Below are 20,195 nucleotides of genomic sequence, written 5' to 3'. Positions count from 1 at the left end.
CTGCCTTCTGCCACTAAGCCAGTTTTGTATCCAAAGTGCCAAGGCACCCTGGATTCCATGGGCTCGTACCTTCTTGACCAGTCTCCTGTGGGGGACTTTATCGAAGGCCTTACTGAAATCCATGTATACCACATCCACTGCGTTACCCTCATCCACACGCCTAGTCACCCCCTCAAAAAATTCAATCAAATTAGTCAGACATGATCTTCCCTTGACAAAGCCATGTTGACTATCCCTGATTAATCCTTGCTTCTCCAAGTGGAGACTAATTTTGTCCTTCAGAATTTTTTCCAATAATTTTCCTACCACTGATGTTAGGCTCACTGGCCTGTAGTTCCCCGGTTTTTCCCTACTCCCCTTCTTGAATAATGGTATTACATTAGCAGTTCTCCAGTCCTCTGGCACATCCCCTGTGGCCAGAGAGGTTCTGAATATATGTGTCAGAGCCCCCGCAATCTCCTCCTTTGCCTCACACAGTAGCCTGGGATACATTTCGTCCGGGCCTGGGGATTTATCCATTTTTAGGCCTGCTAAAACCGCCAATACCTCCTCCCGCTCGATGTTAATATGTTCGAGTATATCACAGTCCCCCTGCCGTATTTCTATGTCTACATCGTCCTTCTCCATAGTGAAAACAGATGCAAAAAATTCATTTAGAACCCCTCCTACATCTGCCGGCTCCACACACAGATTGCCATTTTTGTCCCTAATGGGCCCTATTTTTTCCCTAGTCATCCTCTTACCCTTAATATACTTATAAAACATCTTAGGATTTTCCTTTATTTTGCTCGCCAGTGTTATTTCATGGCCCCTCCTTGATCTCCTAATTTCTTTTTTAAGTATCCCCCTGCACTTTTTGTACTCCTCTAGGGCTTCCTCCGTCTTTAGCCTTTTGTATCTGCCAAAAGCCCTCCTTTTTTTCCTAATCCATTCTCGTATATCCCCTGACATCCAAGGTTCCCTGGAGTTCTTGGAACCACCCTTGACCTTTACGGGAACATGTTGCCATTGTATGGTCTCAATCTCCCTTCTGAAAGACTCCCATTGCTCCGATGCGGATTTTCCTACAAGCAGCTGATCCCAGTCCATTTTGGCCAGATCCTGCCTTATCCTATTAAAATCTGCCTTCCCCCAATTTAGAACCTTTATTTCCGGCCCCTCCCTGTCCTTTTCCATGACCACCTTAAATCTCACCGAATTATGGTCACTGTCACCAAAGTGCTCACCTACTAGCACTTCTTCCACTTGGCCTGCCACATTCCCTAGAATTAGGTCCAGTACCGCCCCCTCTCTTGTAGGACTTTCTACATGCTGGCTCAAAAAGCTCTCCTGGATGCACGTTCTATTGGGTTATTAGTCTAGTGACATAACCATTACATCACTGTACCCTTACTTCATTGGCTGAAATTACATTGGCGGGATAACTCATCAAATGGTGGCACTTGTAAGTTTGACCAGCAAAACCAGGTCAAAGTCAGCCTGACTGGACTGGAAAATCGGCCTTTTGCAGTCAATCAGAGGCTAGTTTCGAACAAAATGGGTCTCACCTCCAGAATGGACAGCAAGACCCCGGGAGCACAGAAAAAAATTCTAAAAACTGAAAAATGAGAGTGCAAGATATTAGTGATTAAATTAATAAAGATACAGGAGAGAGAAAGATAAGGGAAGAAGAGAAAAAAGGAAAACAAGGCAAACTGAAGTAAAGAGTTTTAAATACTTAATTGTTATCTACATTCTTGTGTTTAGATTAGTAATATAGTGTTAATATTACAGTAATAAAGCCACTCCTGGTTTCTAAATAATGGTGTGAGCCCTGGCTCAGTGGTAGCATAATCGATTCTGAGTCAGAAGGTCGTGAGTTCAAGTCCCACTCCAGAGACTTGTGCACAAAATCTAGGCTGACACGCCAGTGCAGTACTGAGGGAGTGCTGCACTGTCAGAGGTGCCGTCTTTCAGATGAGACATTAAACTGAGGCCCTGTCTGCCCTCTCAGGTGGATGTAAAAGATCTCAGAGCCACTATCTGGCCAATATTTATCCCTCAACCAACATCACTAAAACAGATTATCTGGTCATTATCACATTGCTGTTTGTGGGATCTTGCTGTGCACAAGGGTGGGGGGGTGGCAGCTAGTTGTACCTCCACACAGGGCAGCTTTCGGTTCCTGTTCTTCTCCTCGTACAAGTCTTGGATCATCCTCTCACAAGGCATGGGCTTCAGCTGCTGTGATGACACCACACAGATAACAATGATCTGTTGGATGTCCGGTATCGGCCTCTTGATGAAGGTGTCAAATTCCAGGTCGGTGATGTTGGGAACCTTGCTAGTGCTGCACCTGCAGGGCTTCATTCCTTTGCCCATCATTGCACACCGCAGGGCGACAGGGCAGGGGTTGGGCGAACGCAGCCACGGTTTGCCTTCTTTGGGAACCTTAGGAAACTTAAGCCTGAAGGAAGAAGTTAGTGATTGGAATCAGAAAACAAAACAAGGGGAGAGGAACATCATTTATATACACATGTACACTCTTACATCACACATATATATATATACATATACACAATATATACACACCTCCACATGTATATAGATATATAGATATACACTTACACACGTATATACACATATCTATATATATATACAATATACATTTACACTATCACACAGATACACACACACATACATGTACACATATACATACCTACACACATATAGATACAAATGCACACATATATAGTTATAGATATATAATTTTATATATATATATATGTATATATACACACACAAATGCATTTTATATTTATATATATTTGCCTCTTTTGATTATGCCCCCTCCACCCTCTTCTGTCCTTGATCTCCAGCAGTCGCCCCCCTCCTCACGCTGCCCCCCTCCCCCACCCAGTACCTTACACAAGTGGGCATTCTTTCTGTGTGAGCCTAAACATTGAGTGAGGTAAAGCTATTCGGCTATGGTGGGCAGTTACTGGTGCAGATTTGCATCAAAGCTGTCAGAGGGGGGCAGTGGATGGAGCTTTATCAGAGAGGGGTGCGGTACATGGAGCTGTGTCAGAGAGGGGTGCGGTGCATGGAGCTGTATCAGAGAGGGGTGCAGTGTATGGAGCTGTGTCAGAGAGGGGTGCGGTGCATGGAGCTGTGTCAGAGAGGGGTGCGGTGCATGGAGCTGTGTCAGAGAGGGGTGCGGTGCATGGAGCTGTATCAGAGAGGGGTGCAGTGTATGGAGCTGTGTCAGAGAGGGGTGCGGTGCATGGAGCTGTGTCAGAGAGGGGTGCAGTGCATGGAGCTGTGTCAGAGAGGGGTGCAGTGTATGGAGCTGTGTCAGGGGGTGGGTGAGTGACCAGTGGGATGGGTTGAGTAGCAGTGCTCAGACATTTGTTGTTCGCGTTGTATATCAATGATTCGGAAGTTGGGTAGAGACAAAACTGACAACACTTGCCGATGACACCAGGTTTGGGAGAGGGGAACAGGTGCAAATCTGCTTCAATATTGCCTCCTTATTCCATACTTTTCTCCCTTGTGCGTCACCATCTGTGTAATACTGGATCAAAGGCCTTGTCAACAATCTACAGAAACAATATCCACAGAGTTCCCTTTATCCAGAACCCCCGATACCTCCTCAAAGAATCCTACTGGGCTTATCGAGTGTGATCTTCCCCCTAAAGTCGCGGTGAATTGCCTTGATGAATTCATTCTCCTCAATCTGTCTCAAAATCCCTCTCATCAGAGGTGCCACCAACATTTGATCCACAACAGATGTTAGGTTCATTGGTCTGAAGTTTGCAGCACAATCCTTTTGCGAAGGTAGGTGTGATGTCCTCTACTCTCTAATCCCTTGGTCCCAGTCTCAATTCTAATGATTGGTGACCAATTCTGCACCTCTGTGTGTGTGTAGACTCCAGCTCAGGGGCCTCATCCTCTCTCAGCACCGTCCACTTTTCCATCACTTTCTTATCCGTACTGTCCTTAACATTTCTAATCTCCAGGAAAACAGCCCACATTTCCAGGAGACAGTCAAAGGCTTCTTCTATGAACACAAACCCAAAGGGACTCTCCAGGATTTCTGCCCATTTCCCAGTAGCCTGATACCACATTCCCATCAATGTCTTTCCAAGCAACCCTACTAATTCCTTGACTCTCAGTTTACTTTGTATATACTCCAGTCCCCACCGCTCGTGTTGATATTAACGTGATTTGCCCGCTATACGCGGTGCGGGCTAAAAACCAAAAAAGCAAAGTAACCAACATATTTTTTAAAAAACAGGAAATCTCACTTAGTAACTGCCTCTCCTAATTGTTAACATCCAGAATCTCATCACTATGGTAATCACACTTTAACAAGTGCAAACAGCTGATTAAAACTGCTTGAAGACCTGACTTTGGCTGAAATCAGCAGAGCTTTTTAAATGGGTAAGTACAGGGTAAATACTTATTGAACTGCCCGAAATAGTCTGCGCTTAATACGTTATAAGTGGTGCCTTTGTAATTGATGCCTATAGTAATAAGAACTGGTTAGACCTTACTTGCCCAATGTAGGCGGCTGCCCATGCTAAGGATGGACTGTGTAAGTATATATTGCACAATACGCCTTATATATTGTACAATACGCCTTATATATTGTACAATACGCCTTGTATATTGTACAATACGCCTTGTATATTGTATAATACACCTTATATATTGTACAATACGCCTTATATATTGTACAATACGCCTTGTATATTGTATAATACGCCTTATATATTGTACAATACGCCTTGTATATTGTACAATACGCCTTGTATATTGTATAATACACCTTATATATTGTACAATACGCCTTATATATTGTACAATACGCCTTGTATATTGTATAATACGCCTTATATATTGTACAATACGCCTTGTATATTGTATAATACACCTTATATATTGTACAATACGCCTTATATATTGTACAATACGCCTTATATATTGTACAATACGCCTTGTATATTGTATAATACACCTTATATATTGTACAATACGCCTTGTATATTGTACAATACGCCTTGTATATTGTATAATACACCTTATATATTGTACAATATGCCTTATATATTGTACAATACGCCTTGTATATTGTACAATACGCCTTGTATATTGTACAATAGGCCTTATATATTGTATAATACACCTTATATATTGTACAATACGCCTTGTATATTGTACAATACGCCTTATATATTGTATAATACACCTTATATATTGTACAATACGCCTTGTATATTGTACAATACGCCTTATATATTGTACAATACACCTTGTATATTGTACAATACGCCTTATATATTGTATAATACGCCTTATATATTGTACAATACGCCTTGTATATTGTACAATACGCCTTATATATTGTACAATACGCCTTGTATATTGTACAATACGTCTTGTATATTGTACAATATGCCTTATATATTGTACAATACGCCTTGTATATTGTATAATACACCTTATATATTGTACAATACGCCTTGTATATTGTACAATACGCCTTGTATATTGTACAATACGCCTTATATATTGTACAATACGCCTTGTATATTGTACAATACGCCTTATATATTGTATAATACACCTTATATATTGTACAATACGCCTTGTATATTGTTTTTATGTTCCATGAAATCCTAATCCCATCGTCCACTTTTGCTTGTCAAACCAGTCTTCACATCATCTTTGTGCCGTGTCTGTCTAATGCTTGACCTGGAGATTTGAGCAATTTCCTCTTTTATGCCATTAACTCCCTATTCCTACCGTGTGGTATAATTTGACTTTGTAATTCCTGCATTAAAAAGAACATCCCTGCTCCTCCATACTTCATCACTTGACAATCTATTCCAGTCCATGAACTGCGTCCTCATTCTCCCATAGTCCTCCTTCCTAAAGCCCTTATACTCTCCTTGCCTATGGTTAGCCTGACATCAAATCAAATCCAGAGTTGCTTTCCCCCCCCTTATTTGCTCCTGGGTCAGAAATCGATCAGTAACCATATCCAGGAAGTAAATATGCAAAATATTCCTCAAGAGATTAAATTGGTGCCGTGATAGAACAGAAGGTAAGTGGTCTGGAGCAGAAACAGCCTTGATGGCCAAAATGGCCTTCACGTGTTCCATACTTTCGTGTTTTTATTCCTCCCACTGTAACGATTCAGGAGTGAAATCCTTAATCCTGATGGTATTGTCTCCCTCCATCCAGCAGAGAGGACAAATCCTCCCCATGTTAGCGAGCACATCAGCTCCACAGAGCTGTGATGTGAAGGTTGAGAGGAGTGAGGTTCGTGATGAAATCATTTAAACCTATGGGACAGGCAATAAATGCCGGCCTTGCTAGCGACGCCCACATCCTGAGAATGAATTTAAAAATAAGAAACCATAAGGGCTCCGCTGCCAGTGCAAAGCCTCACAAGACACGGGCGTGGGGCCACAGAATCGAGGCTACAATATTGTACGTCACTCCCATCCTGCAAGGTTTCATGTTGACAGCAGAAGCTCACTGTAAGTGCCCTATGAAGCTGTCAATGTACGTCCCATTTTTCCATGAAGATAAGTGAATGTCTCCAAACGAGGGAGAGCAGAATGATACTGCATTTGAAATCAATGTCAAAAAAGCTTATTTAGATTTTTTATATGCAATAAGTTGCAGCAGTAATATTATTATCAAGAATATAATTTCCATTCCCTCCCCATTGGAGACCTGTGCTACATCTCTCCACATCCTTTTCCTTGTTTATAATACTCAATACTGCGCTCTTGAGAATTCGAACAATTGACTGCTACATTCCAGAAAAATATAACACGTAATAACATTCTTTCTCAGAAGCCAAAAAGTTCTTATTCTTCAAAGAGTTTGTCCTTCCGGTGAGAATCCCCTAATACTTCACTCAGTTCTCATACAACATCACCCAGCTTTATCACACACGGAAAAAAATCTTATTTTCTTTCCCCCTGTATTTCCTCACCTGCACCCCTTCCAGAGCCGAGGCACCAGAAACTTAGCCTGTTCCTAGAGGGTTTTCTGTTGCTGCATTGCAATGGGCCACAACAAGATGTGTACGAGTGCCACTGGGCAATTATCTCCTCCACTTTGTGGGGAACACTTGGTTCTCTGCCCCTAACTCAGAGGAGAAACCAACCTCGCAGGGAATCATGGTGATAAGCCCATGTGTCACCATTCTGCGGCACACCCCTCTGGCGCCTGAAGGAATTGCAGCACCTCCTCCCAATCCAGATCGTGGCTTTTTAAGAGCAGTGTGTGCACACAGTCTTTGGGAAACCTGATTTACAGACATTCCACATCTTAGTGCGTGTTCAGATGCAAACATATAATTTATAGTTCAAGCAATTTCACAGACCTGGTTTTTAAAAATTTATAGTATCAAATAATATAAGTCCAAACTGTGCCACTTAGCTTATGGATTCACTCAAGTCAGTGCTATGTTTGGTTCACACTTACCTGTGTTTGATATTAGCACGGGAAAGAGACGCACGTCTGCTAGCCATCAATGAGCTGATATTGCTTTCTTTGATGTCGTATGAAGCCAAATCCCTGGTAGAATGAGAAGAATGATATTTAATAATGAGAAAAAAGCAAAGTATAAGGAACCAGGGATATGCGTTATGACAATTTACAACAGTGCGACTGCCACATTTAAAACGTTTTGATCATTTTCTTCCCTTGATGGAAAGGATTTTGAAATTGAGTTATGCTTAATTGTTGCATTTTAAAACACGGTGAATTTGCACAGGTTTCAAAACAAAAAGGGCCACAGGCATTAAGATACGTATTAAAGCTAGGCGAGCCTGTTTGTGGAATATCATAGCTCAAAATCTTTTTTCAAACTGATACAATGAGGGTCTAATGTCTCATCCCAGGCCCATTAGCCAGGATGACCAGATACTTTAGCAATTCATTATCCCGTCTTAGATGGACAATAAACATTCACACCCATTGTGCGAAGGATGATTCGATTCCTCTACTCCTCTGATTCCTGGGATCAGGATTAACAAAAAGAAGGAACAGAACCCATGTTCAGGTTTTGAACAAAGGGTTGCGAAGCAATCCTTGGCTTCGAGCTGGAAGCTAAAACACAGGAGATCACTTTTCGCAGTTAGAAGTTGCCTTGAAAGAAAGGCAAAGCCAAAAACAACTGAGAAGCCCACAAAAGGGACGGAGGGTTTATTAATGGGTCTTGATTTTCGAGGAGAGAAGTGAGATTGAGTGAAGTAAGTGTAATTTGCTTTGACTGTTACTCAGTATGTTTACTTGTTGTCTGTGAAATAAAGCAGCTTAACAATTTGTATCTGGCTTTGTCTCACCAAGTTTTTCTCACTCCATCGTTTAAAAGATTGTTGAAGTGCAGGTAAAGGCATGTGCCCAAGACGCCAGATCTAGTTCAGATCACAAGGGGTCCTATTGTTATAATCCTACATTACCCGATCATATGGTTAGATATTGGGCAGTATGGGCACACTCCTGAACATAAGAGATTCAGACCGCTTACGAGAGTGACTAATGTACCTGGGAGAATATCTAAGGCAGACCTGAAACTTGTAACAGTGATTCTACTGAGTATTAGTTTGCAATACCCAAATGTTTCCAGATTAAGTTATTCCCAAGTTCAGTGTCAGGTTAGTCTGTCCATTCCATAAATAGTGGCACGCACATGACAAGGGTCAAATACCATTCTATGCAAGAACAATGCGCACATATGTATCTCAGGACTGGTTTCTTGTCATCACTGCAGGTGTCTGTCACTGGAGGTTACATTTCACTTCATCTGGATCAGAGCATATAGATCATTCAGCACTACACAATGCCACATCCCCTTCAAGTTAAATCATCATCGATTCCTCCTTTCAGGCCTTTTGCAACTTCCCTTGGAGGCAAGATAAAAGATATCTGTGATGGTTGCAGGACTCCTACAGAAAGTGATTTAGGGTAATGTCATTTCAGTTCCCAGTGGGAGTGCATCACAGTACAAAACTGCCAATAATTTAACACAATTTGACATCAAATTGCTAATCGCCCACAGAAAGACAAGTGTGCAAAGGGTGTGTATGAGCTTTTATAGATATTGCTTCACCGTTTTCGATCAGTTTGAGAGTACAACTTAGACACGTCTGTTGTATATTAAATTTAGCCAATGGGGTGCACATTTCATTATACCCGCAGTATCCGCAGAACCTTTTATACCTGTAGGTGGTGCTGTGATAGGTATCTTCCATGTTAAAGGTGTCACGCTGTGTGACACACAGTAGCTGCTATTTTACAGTTAGAGTGTATTTCACCGAGCATGCACAATCTGGCCACTGAGTTCCCATAAATCACTCAAAATGCTTTTTAACATTTCTATTCATCTGCCATTTTTTTCTCAGTAACTGAAATTTCTAATATCCAAAATAAAGGCTAAAACAAAATGTTAAAATCAAAAAATTTACATATTTCACAATAACATGATTAGCTTTATTTATTGAATTTCCTTTAGTGTTTTTTAATAACTTCATTAAAGTTTATATTTGATTTCCTCAGCCTCTCCCAAAAGCCTGGGCATGGATTGTGCAGACTGAGCATGTGCAGAGTACCTTTTCACAGAGTGCCTCAGTACTGCTCCCTCAGATGAACTGAGAGGATATTTTCTCCATCTCCTCGGGCACTTTCTGCCCAGTAATTATTCTTAAAATAATTTGAAAACCAAGAGGACAATTTAAAAAGCTTTTCTGAGGCAAACGTACACTCAGTTTAAAAAAAAACAGAAAAGCTATTTCTGTGAGTATGTGCCTACCTCTATCAGAGCACCCCTTAATCTCCTCTGTTCTAATGAAAACAGCCCCAATTTTTCAAGTCTTTCTTTGTATTTCTATTTCCCCATACCAGGGAGCATCCTAGTGAATCTGTGTTGTACCCGCTTTATTGCCTCGATATCCTTCCTATGTTGTGGAACCCAAAACTGCACACAGTACTCCAACTGTGTTCTTGCTAACGTTTTAAAGGCTTACCATTACATCTTGACTTTTAGATTCTATGCCTCTTGCCGCAAAACACAGTACTCCATTATCTTTTTTTAATGGTCTTATCCACTCGAGCGGCAGCTTTCAATGTTCTGTGAACCTGAACCCCCAAATCCCTCTGCTCTTCCACATCACCCAGCCTTCCCCCATTCAAGGTATAATTATTACTTTTATTTAACTAAAATGCACCACCTCACATTTACTAATATTGAATTCCACCTTCTGCGTTTTTGCCCATTCTCCCATCTTATTGATGATCAATATCTCTTTACAGCTTCCTTTGATCCTCAGAATTATTTACTATGCCTCCTATTTTAGTTTCATCCGCAAATTTGGACACCACTCCCTCCAGCCCTACATCTAAATCATTGATATACACACTGAACAGAAGAGGGTCCCAGAACAGAACCCTGTGGGACACTTCCAACCACTCTAAGAAATTGCCCTTAACTTCTACTGGCTACTTCTAATCTGATTTTAATCCAATTTAATGCCCGCTCCCTAATTTCATACCTGTTAATATTCTCCAATAGTCTCCTGTGCAGTACCTTGTCAAAGGCTTTTTAAAAGTCCATGTACATTACATCCACTACATTTTGTCCCATGCACCATATCTGTCACCTTGACAATTGTAGCCTAGTTATTTGCTACAATTCCCATGGCCCGGGAGTAGATCCATGTGGAGCTAGGGTCATGCCCCACAATCAGAGATCTTGATGAGGTCCAGTGGGGTGTGCATGGGTAGTTGTTGGTGTGCACAGAAGATGAGCTAACGAAGGTTATAGATACATTTAATGATGTTGTTGTGAATTTTAATTTTGTGTTTGTAGTTTAGAAAATGTACTTTTAGTTCCCTAACCTATGGTAACTGAGAAACCAAGATGGCTGCTAAACCCTCTTCGAGCATGCATTTTGAGCAACTTTACTGGTTGGTTTTGTGTTGCTGACTATTTATTCATTGATAAGTTTTCCTCCTTGCTATGGAAGGTTTTGTTACTTACTAGTTGTTCACTGGTAATTATATTTCCTTTTTTAGTCAGATCTGAGCAAACAGCACTGTTTAGTCAATAGCAATTTGTTGCATTTTTATGAATATGATATTTGAGCCTATGAGGTGCAAGTGTGACTTTGCATGTGTGGCACTTTTAATTATAGAGAAGCAATAAGATACAAATCATACTGCATGTGGGAACTGGGGTTCCCCAGTGAAGTGATTCAGTTTCACCAACAACACCATTTCATTTTATTAAAAGTGGGGCACTTGCTGAAGTTCGACATCATCCAAGATAAAGCAGCCCGCTTGACTGACACCCCATCCACCACCCTAAACATTCACTCCCTTCACCACCGGCGCACTGTGGCTGCAGTGTGTACCATCCACAGGATGCACTACAGCAACTCGCCAAGGCTTCTTTGACAGCACCTCCCAACTTCTACCACCTAGAAGGACAAGGGCAGCAGGCACATGGGAACAACACCACCTGCACGATCCCCTCCAAGTCACACACCATCCCGACTTGGAAATATATCGCCGTTCCTTCATCGTCGCTGGGTCAAAATCCTGGAACTCCCTTCCTAACAGCACTGTGGGAGAACCTTCACCACACGGACTGCAGTGGTTCAAGAAGGCGGCTCACCACCACCTTCTCAAGGGCAATTAGGGATGGGCAATAAATGCTGGCCTCGCCAGCGACGCCCACATCCCATGAACGAATTTAAAAAAAGTTGGGGAACCAATGGAACGGGGTCATTCTGACCATGCAATTATCTCATACAACTCCGACCAGCTCACCTTCTACTGGATCGATTGCACTTGACGTCACTCACATTTTTTTATCTTGCAGGCATTATCGAGATCTGAAATGGTTTGACTCTGGCTTACCTGGAAAAGGTGCAACTCCGAGGCAGACACTTGATTTTGTCACTACCGGGACCTGATAGGAAGCGAATGTAGTCTGTGTAGGGAGGCCAATTCGCCGACACAACATGAAAATCTAATTGATTTGTAGCCGATTGACTTTTGCGGATCTGCGGATCGGATTTGGCAGCTCTGATTAGGTTAATTTTGCTTAGACCTGTGCAAATGAACAACATGGAAATTCTGAAAATATTTTCTAAGGAAACTATCTGATCAGAGCAAGAGTGTACAGAGAGAACGCACAAGAGCGTACAGAGAGAACGCACAAGAGCAGAATGTTCCCCAACATCCCTAAAGACTTTTTATTAATGAAACCATAATTTCTTGTCAGTGTTTATTGAATCCATTTTCCCACAAAAAAGTCGCCAAACTTTTTTTGACTATATTCGCCCATCAGGTTCAGTCAGTTGGCCATTACATGCATTGATAATGTCGGATGTGAGGCCAAATTTCTAACAACAACAACAACTTGCATTTATATAGCGCCTTTAATGTAGTAAACCATCCCAAGGCACTTCACAGGAGCGTTACCAGACAAAATTTGACGCTCAGTGAGGTTGTACATTGAGTGGGTTGGGGTGGGTTGGATGGTTTTGGCTCTATGCGAAGGGAGGGACAGGTGATGAGCATTTTGGGTTGGTCACCACCCATGGTGGGGTTTTGGAGTGAGATGGAGTCCCGTTTCACTGCACCAGTTGCGCTCTGGATATTGCAGGAGGTATCGAGACATTTCTGGCGACGATGGTGCTATATTAGTCTTCAGGAAAGTGGGTCAGATTACACAAGTGTCTGTGCATCACCCAATCTGTTGATACTTTGTTTTATCCATATGTTTGTTCCAGGGATGGGGTGAGAGGGGAGAGTGAGGGCTGCACTTCATTATAGTTGGGAGATGCATCTTCTTGCCGTGTGCTATATCATCATCTACTTCAAATATTTATCAGCTTTCTCCTTAAAAGATGCAATGGTCTCTGCCTCAACCACACCTTGTGGCAAAGCACTGCATACTCCAACACCCCTTTAAAAACAAATTGCGCCTTTGACATAGAAAAATATCTGAAAGCGCTTCACAGAGGCGGAAGGAAAAAAAATGAACGCTGAGCCAAAGGAGGAGATACGAGGGCCAAATGTTTAGTCAAAGAGGTGGGTTTTAAGGAGCATCTGAAAGGAGGAGAAAGAGGTGGAGAGGCAGAAAGGTTTAGGGAGGGAATTCCAGAGCTTAGGTGCTAGGTGCCTGAAGGAAAGCCAGCAATGGTGGGGAGAAGGGAGGGGGGATACAAAAGAGGCCAGAGTGGGAGGAACAGAGAATTTTGGGGTGGAGGATTGTAACATGGAGGACTTAATAGAGGTCTTTAAAATTATGAAGGGGTTTGATAGGGTAGACATAGAGAAGATGTTTCCACTTGTGGGAATCCAAGACTAGAGATCATAAATATAAGATACTCACTAATAAATCCAATAAAGAATTCAGGAGAAGCTTCTTCACCCAGAGAGTGGTTAGAATCTGGAACTTGCTACCACAAGGAGTAGTTGAGGTGAATAGCATTGATGCCTTTAAGGGGAAGCTAGATAAGTACATTAGAGACAAAGGGTGAGATGAAGTAGAATGGGAGGGACACGGGGGGGAGACTGAGTTTGGGAGTTATGAATGTGGGATAGATCTTGACTTTGTGAGATAGCCTATAACGGGTGATAGCGAGTCGACAGTCCGTGTTACATCTCTCCGATTTTTATTTCCATTGAATTCAATGGGAGAGAAGTAAAATGGGCTGTCAATTCGCTATCACCCTATTTGCTATCATGTTGTTATAGACTATCGCACAAAGACTAGGTCTACCCCATAGACTCCAAATACACCTACAAACGCTACGTGCAGCAGTTCAGAAACACCAAAGTATATACACAATTTTGACTGGAGTTTATGTGGTCTAGTTACTTACCGGTTTCACTTCTATAATAACTCATCCAGTCATCAACAATGCTCTTTATCTTCCTGTGCAGCTGTCTTAGATAATGAATAGTGATTTCACTAATGGGGAGCGTCTTGGGGGAATCTGCTGTTTTCGGTACACTGGACAGTCTCTATTAAGGAAGAAAAGAGAAAAAGTCTTTACATGTACGCGTTAGTTTGGAGGCTAATGAAAATTTAAATATAGGTAGACCAATCCTGCATCCCCCTCTTTTCTTCTTTACAGGTGTTGCTTTTCGGAAGGCGGCAACACATTGAGAGGTATAATCCCAATCTCAGTCTCCCCCCTCCCCAAATCCCAATCTCACTCTCCCCATCCCCAAATCCCAATCTCAGTCTCCCCCTCCCCCAATCCCAATCTCAGTCTCCCCCCTCCCCCAATCCCAATCTCAGTCTCCCCATCCCCCAATCCCAATCTCAGTCTCCCCCTCCCCCAATCCCAATCTCATTCTCCCCCCTCCCCAAATCCCAATCTCAGTCTCCCCCCTCCCCAAATCCCAATCTCAGTCTCCCCCCTTCCCAAATCCCAATCTCAGTCTCCCCCTCCCCAAATCCCAATCTCAGTCTCCCCCTCCCCAAATCTCAATCTCAGTCTCCCCCGTCCCCAAATCCAATCTCAGTCTCCCCCTCCCCAAATCCCAATCTCAGTCTCCCCCCTCCCCAAATCCAATCTCAGTCTCCCCCCTCCCCAAATCCCAATCTCAGTCTCCTCCCTCCCCAAATCCCAATCTCAGTTTCCCCATCCCCCAATCCCAATCTCAGTCTCCCCCCTCCCCAAATCCCAATCTCAGTCTCCCCCCTCCCCAAATCCCAATCTCAGTCTCCCCCCTCCCCAAATCCCAATCTCAGTCTCCCCCCTTCCCAAATCCCAATCTCAGTCTCCCCCCTTCCCAAATCCCAATCTCAGTCTCTCCTTCCCCCAATCCCAATCTCCCCCCTCCCCAAATCCCAATCTCAGAGTCCCCCCTCCCCAAATCCCAATCTCACTCTCCCCCTCCCCAAATCCCAATCTCACTCTCCCCCTCCCCAAATCCCAATCTCAGTCTCCCCCCTCCCCAAATCCCAATCTCAGTCTCCCCCCTCCCCAAATCCCAATCTCAGTCTCCCCCCTCCCCAAATCCCAATCTCAGTTTCCCCCCTCCCCAAATCCCAATCTCAGTTTCCCCCCTCCCCAAATCCCAATCTCAGTCTCCAGCCCCGCATGTTCCGTCTCTCTCTCACCTTCATCTTCCGGTAAACCCTACGTGAATGCTGGCTGCGGGGGGGGGGGGGGGGTGGAGGGGAGTGGCGGGGGCAATGTCGGAGGGGGGAGTGGGGGTGATGTCATGGTGGGGTGATATCAGAGTGGGGGAGGGGGTGATGTCACGGAGTGGGAGGGGGTTGATGTCACGGATTGGGGGGAGGGAAGTGATGTCACGGAGTGGGAGAGGGGGTGATGTCACAGATTGGGGGGTGGGGAGTGATGTCACGGAGTGGGAGAGGGGGTGATGTCACAGATTGGGGGGAGGGAAGTGATGTCATGGAGTGGGGGAGGGGGTGATGTCACAGATTGGGGGGTGGGGAGTGATGTCACTGAGTGGGAGAGGGGGGTGATGTCTCAGATTGGGGGGTGGGGAGTGATGTCACGGAGTGGGAGAGGGAGTGATGTTATGGAGTGGGAGAGGGTGTGATGTCACAGATTGGGGAGGGGGGTGATGTCACAGAGTGGGGGTGGGGTGATGTTACAGAGTGGGGGTGATGTCACAGAATGGGCGTGATATCATGGATCGGGAGATTTCAACTACCCCCAAATAAACTGGGAAGAGGTAGGGAAAGGGGGGAAAGGGAATGGAGATTTTACAGTGTGTACAGGACTCTTTTCTTACCCAGTACATCAGAAGCCCAACAAGAGAGCAATCACTGCTGGATCGAGTAATAGGAAATGAACCAGAATAAGAGAAAGACATAAACAAGACAAAGAACAAAGTAATAGATTGGAAAAAAGCTAATTTTAAGGGATGAGAATGGAACTAGGGGAGATAAACTGCAAAACAAGACTAACAGACGAAGAAATAGAACAGCAGTGGGAAATATTTAAAACGATGATCAATAGAGTTCATGAGAAATATATTCCTCTAAAATCAAGAACAAACTAATCAATAATGAAACACTAGGGATGAATGAAGAGGTAAGGGTAAAATTGAAACTAAAGAAAAAGGCATACACTAAGTACACAGACAATAAAGGAGAGGATAACAAAAGGGAATACGAAAAGGTTAGGAAAGAAGTCAAAAAAAACAATTAGGAAGGCAAAGAGGAATGATGAGATTAAATTATCAAAGAATATAAAAAGAAATAGTAAAGTATTCTACTGACTCATAAATAACAAAAGATAAATCAGGATAGGGCTAGGGATAGGGCCACTGAGGGATACACACGATAAACTCACAGGTAATGACAGTGAAATGACAGAAATATTAAATAATTACTTTGCCTCAGTATTTACCGGGGAGACTAATAAGGTGGGCATGACATTAGAACAGGAGATCAAAAAAGATATAAAGACATTTGAGATAGAACGGGGGGAGATAATTGATAAACTAATCAAACTTAGAAAGGATAAAACCCCTGGTCCGGATGGATTGCATCCCCACATATTAAAAGAAGTTAGGGAAGAGATGGCAGAGGCACTATTACATATATATAAAAATTCATTGGTAAAGCGACTAGTTCCAGATGACTGGTGGACAGCTAATGTTATTCCTATATTTAAAAAGGGAGATAGAACCAGTCCAGGGAACTATAGACCAATTAGCTTTAACGTTGGTGGTAGGAGAGATAATGGAATCTTTATTCAAAGATGTAATAGAAAAACATCTAGAGACCAAAAATATAATGCCTGGAATTTGCTCCAAAAATAAGAGAGAGCGAAACAGGGCTCACTGTTATTTCAGGACAAGTGGAAGAGCAACTTCCAGAGAGCATACATGTGCAAATCCAGAAGTTGCTCTAGCAGATTCCGTGCTGGTTTAAAATAGCACAAACATCAGCTGGGCCGAAAGGCCTGTTTCTGTGCTGCAGACTCGATGTAATTCTATGTCATTGAATGGGGGAAGAGAGAGTTATGACATAGAGCGGGGGGGGGGGGGAAAGAGGTGTGATGTCACATAGTGAGGAGTGATGTCACGTAGCAAGGAGTGATGTCACATCGCGAGGAGTGATGTCACGTAGCGAGGGGGGAGGGGTGATGTCACGTAGCGAGGGGGAGGGGGTAATGTCACGTAGTGAGGTGTGATGTCACGTAGCGAGGGGGGAGGGGTGATGTCACGTAGCGAGGGGGGAGGGGTGATGTCACGTAGCGAGGGGGAGGGGGTAATGTCACGTAGCGAGGAGTGATGTCACGTAGCGAGGGGGAGGGGTGATGTCACGTAGCGAGGGGGTGATGTCATATAGCGAGGAGTGATGTCACATAGTGAGGAGTGATGTCACATAGTGAGGAGTGATGTCACGTAGCAAGGAGTGATGTCATATAGCGAGGAGTGATGTCACATAGTGAGGAGTGATGTCACGTAGCGAGGAGTGATGTCACATAGCGAGGAGTGATGTCACGTAGCGAGGAGTGATGTCACGTAGCGAGGGGGAGGGGGTGATGTCACGTAGCGAGGAGTGATGTCACGTAGCGAGGGGGAGGGGGTGATGTCACGTAGCGAGGGGGTGATGTCATGTAGCGAGGAGTGATGTCACGTAGCGAGGGGGAGGGGTGATGTCACGTAGCGAGGAGTGATGTCACGTAGCGAGGAGTGATGTCACGTAGTGAGGGGGAGGGGGTGATGTCACGTAGCGAGGGGGAGGGGGTGATGTCACATAGCAAGGGGGTGATGTCATATAGCGAGGAGTGATGCCACGTAGTGAGGGGGAGGGGGTGATGTCACGTAGCGAGGGGGAGGGGGTGATGTCACATAGCAAGGGGGTGATGTCATATAGCGAGGAGTGATGTCACGTAGCGAGGAGTGATGCCACGTAGTGAGGGGGAGGGGGTGATGTCACGTAGCGAGGAGTGATGCCACGTAGCGAGGGGGGAGGGGTGATGTCACATAGCAAGGGGGTGATGTCATATAGCGAGGAGTGATGCCACGTAGTGAGGGGGAGGGGGTGATGTCACGTAGCGAGGGGGAGGGGGTGATGTCACATAGCAAGGGGGTGATGTCATATAGCGAGGAGTGATGTCACGTAGCGAGGAGTGATGCCACGTAGTGAGGGGGAGGGGGTGATGTCACGTAGCGAGGAGTGATGCCACGTAGCGAGGGGGGAGGGGTGATGTCACATAGCAAGGGGGTGATGTCACGTAACGAGGGGGAGGGGGTGATGTCACATAGCAAGGGGGTGATGTCACGTAACGAGGGGGAGGGGGTGATGTCACATAGCAAGGGGGTGATGTCACGTAGCGAGGAGTGATGTCACGTAGAGGAGTAATGTCACGTAGTAAAGGGGGAGGGGTGACGTCACATAGCGAGGAATGATGTCACATAGCGAGGGGGGAGGGGGTGACATCACGAATCGAGGCGGGGGGGGGATGCTTACTGCTGCGGCGCGAAGTTTAAAAGCGGCAGTTCTGCCCGGGCTGTGAGTGGCAACGCCCGAGAGATTAAAGGCCCATTTCGGGGCAGACGGCAGGACTCTCAGGCTGGATGTTTGACACCCCTGGGGTAGGGTGAGTCCATGAAAGGATTCGAAAACCAGGGCAAGAATTTAAACTCAATGCTTTGGGAGACAGGTAGCTGAGTGAGGGTGTGGGTGATGGACGAGCAGGACTCAGTGTGAGACAGGAGATGGATAGTCAGCTGAAGTTTGGACAAGTTGGGGGAGGGGGAGGACAGCAGTGCAATAAACGAGTCCAGCGATGGCAAATGCATGGATAAGGATTTCAGCGGCAGATGGGTAAGGCAAGAGCTGGCCAGTGGTAGTATGCAGGTATCCTAGCCTGTATAGCTCGGGTATCACACTCACTGAGACACTGAGGGAGCTGAATATTTCTGATCTGAGCACATTGCTGGGTTAAAGCCCTCAAATATTCAAAATGGAACACCCTGACTAACACTTCACTGGGAGCAGATCTGTAAATTGCACATCATAAACTATTCTCAGGTAAAGTCTCTTCTGAGAGTTTTAAACTAATTATACATATTGTCGACCTGGAAAAAATGATTGAGGTATGTTTTTGGGATCAATTCATCCTGTGAGAATGCTGGCGTCCCAGCATGATTTTTCTGTAGCAGACTTGCCTGTCATGCCCAGGGGCTGTAAAACTAAAGACAGACAGGGTTCTGTAGGTGCTTCTCAATCTAACTGCAGGATCAGATGGAAAGAATGAACTTGCATTTCTATAGCAGCTTATCATAACCTTATCACAATCCCAGGGTAAACGCCACAATCGCCATGGATTCTTGGCCCCATTGTGAATTAAACACCAACATAAGAACATAAGAAATAGGAGCAGGAGTAGGCCATATGGTCCCTCAAGCCTGCTCTGCCATTCAATAAGATCATGGCTGATCTTCAACCTCCACTCCATTTCCTGCCCGATCCCCGTATCCTTTGATTCCCCTAGAGTCCAAAAATCTATCCATCTCAGCCTTGAATATACTCAACGACTCAGCATCTACAGCCCTCTGGGGTAGAGAATTCTAAAGAATCACAACCTTCTGAGTGAAGAAATGCCTCCTGATCTCAGTATTAAATGGCCGACCCCTTATCCTGAGACTATGCCCCCTAGTTTTAGACTGTCCATCCAGGGGAAACAATCTCTCAGTATCTACCCTGTCAAGCCTCCTCGGAATGTCATATGTTTCAATGAGATCACTTCTCATTCTTCTAAACTCCAGAGAATACAGGCCCATTCCACTCAACCTTTCCTCATAGGACAACCCTCTCATCCCAGGAATCAATCTAGCGAACCTTTGTTGCACCGCCTCAGAGGCAAGTATATCCTTCCTTAGATAAGGAGACCAAAACTGTACACAGTACTCCAGGTGAGGTCTCACCAAAGCCCTGTATAATTGTAGTAAGACTTCCTTATTCTTGTACTCCAACCCCCTTACAATAAAGGCCAACATACCATTTGCCTTCCTAATTGCTTGCTTTACCTGCATGCTAACTTTTTGAGTTTCTTGTACCAGAACACCCAAATCTCTCTGAACACCAACATTTAATAGTTTTTCACCATTTAAAAAATATTCTGTTTTTCTATCTTCCTACCAAAGTAAATAACCTCACATTTCCCCACATTATA

General features: G+C 44.3%; 1 protein-coding gene across 1 annotated transcript in view; it reads right to left on the bottom strand.

Moving 5' to 3' along the window:
- LOC137341905 (uncharacterized protein C3orf20-like) overlaps positions 1-20,195 on the bottom strand; it is an 88,792-nt gene that overhangs the window by 27,827 nt on the left and 40,770 nt on the right. The window contains exons 10-13 of the mRNA XM_068005411.1: positions 13,899-14,040; positions 11,923-12,115; positions 7,486-7,578; positions 2,140-2,446 (exon numbers count right to left, since the gene is read on the bottom strand). Of these exons, the coding sequence (XP_067861512.1) occupies positions 2,140-2,446; positions 7,486-7,578; positions 11,923-12,115; positions 13,899-14,040 (735 nt within the window). The remainder of the gene's footprint in view (positions 1-2,139; positions 2,447-7,485; positions 7,579-11,922; positions 12,116-13,898; positions 14,041-20,195) is intronic.

This window comes from Heptranchias perlo, chromosome 24 (genome assembly GCF_035084215.1).
Source record: "Heptranchias perlo isolate sHepPer1 chromosome 24, sHepPer1.hap1, whole genome shotgun sequence".
NCBI classification, from domain to species: Eukaryota; Metazoa; Chordata; class Chondrichthyes; order Hexanchiformes; family Hexanchidae; genus Heptranchias; species Heptranchias perlo.
The sequence above is the reverse complement of the archived record's forward strand: the minus strand, read 5'-3'. Positions and strand labels throughout refer to the sequence as shown.